The sequence below is a fragment of the Austrofundulus limnaeus genome, unplaced genomic scaffold (genome assembly GCF_001266775.1).
Source record: "Austrofundulus limnaeus strain Quisiro unplaced genomic scaffold, Austrofundulus_limnaeus-1.0 Scaffold14682, whole genome shotgun sequence".
NCBI classification, from domain to species: Eukaryota; Metazoa; Chordata; class Actinopteri; order Cyprinodontiformes; family Rivulidae; genus Austrofundulus; species Austrofundulus limnaeus.
The window spans coordinates 1-392 of NW_013967084.1; the positions used below are offsets into that span (position 1 = coordinate 1).

General features: G+C 55.1%; 1 protein-coding gene across 1 annotated transcript; it reads right to left on the bottom strand.

The window, feature by feature from the left end:
* Positions 1 to 7: 7 nt before the first annotated feature.
* Positions 8 to 392, bottom strand: LOC106512805 (coagulation factor X; the record flags this gene model as incomplete). Its single annotated transcript, XM_014001337.1, is given in 3 exon segments — positions 8 to 72; positions 146 to 277; positions 351 to 392. Coding segments are annotated over 2 exon segments (195 nt in total), but the record flags the coding sequence as incomplete, so codon positions are not given.

A 392-nucleotide genomic window follows, 5' to 3' on the forward strand; every position in this document is an offset into this window, starting at 1 on the left:
GTCTCACCTGCCAGGGGCAGTTGCCATGGCGACAGACTGAAGCATCAGGTAACCTCCCACATGGAAATTCCACTGTGAACACAGAGACCTCGTTAGTTCACCGCTTTGAGACGGTTTGAGCAAACGTATCAGTTTGGTGTCGAACCTTCGGGCAGACAGCTCCGCCCGTCGCTCTGTAGTTTGAATCCCGCCATGCATGAGCAGGTGAAGGAGTTGAAGGCCGCCGTGCACAGCTGGTGACACGCCGTGGGGCCATCGGTCGGACACTCGGACATTTCTGAGACACAGGAAGTGGTTTGTTTTACATTATGAAACTTCTATCTCCTGAAAATGAGGGTCCCTGAACACACCGTGGTGCCTGCTCTCGTAGACGCCGCCCTCTGTGGGTGTGG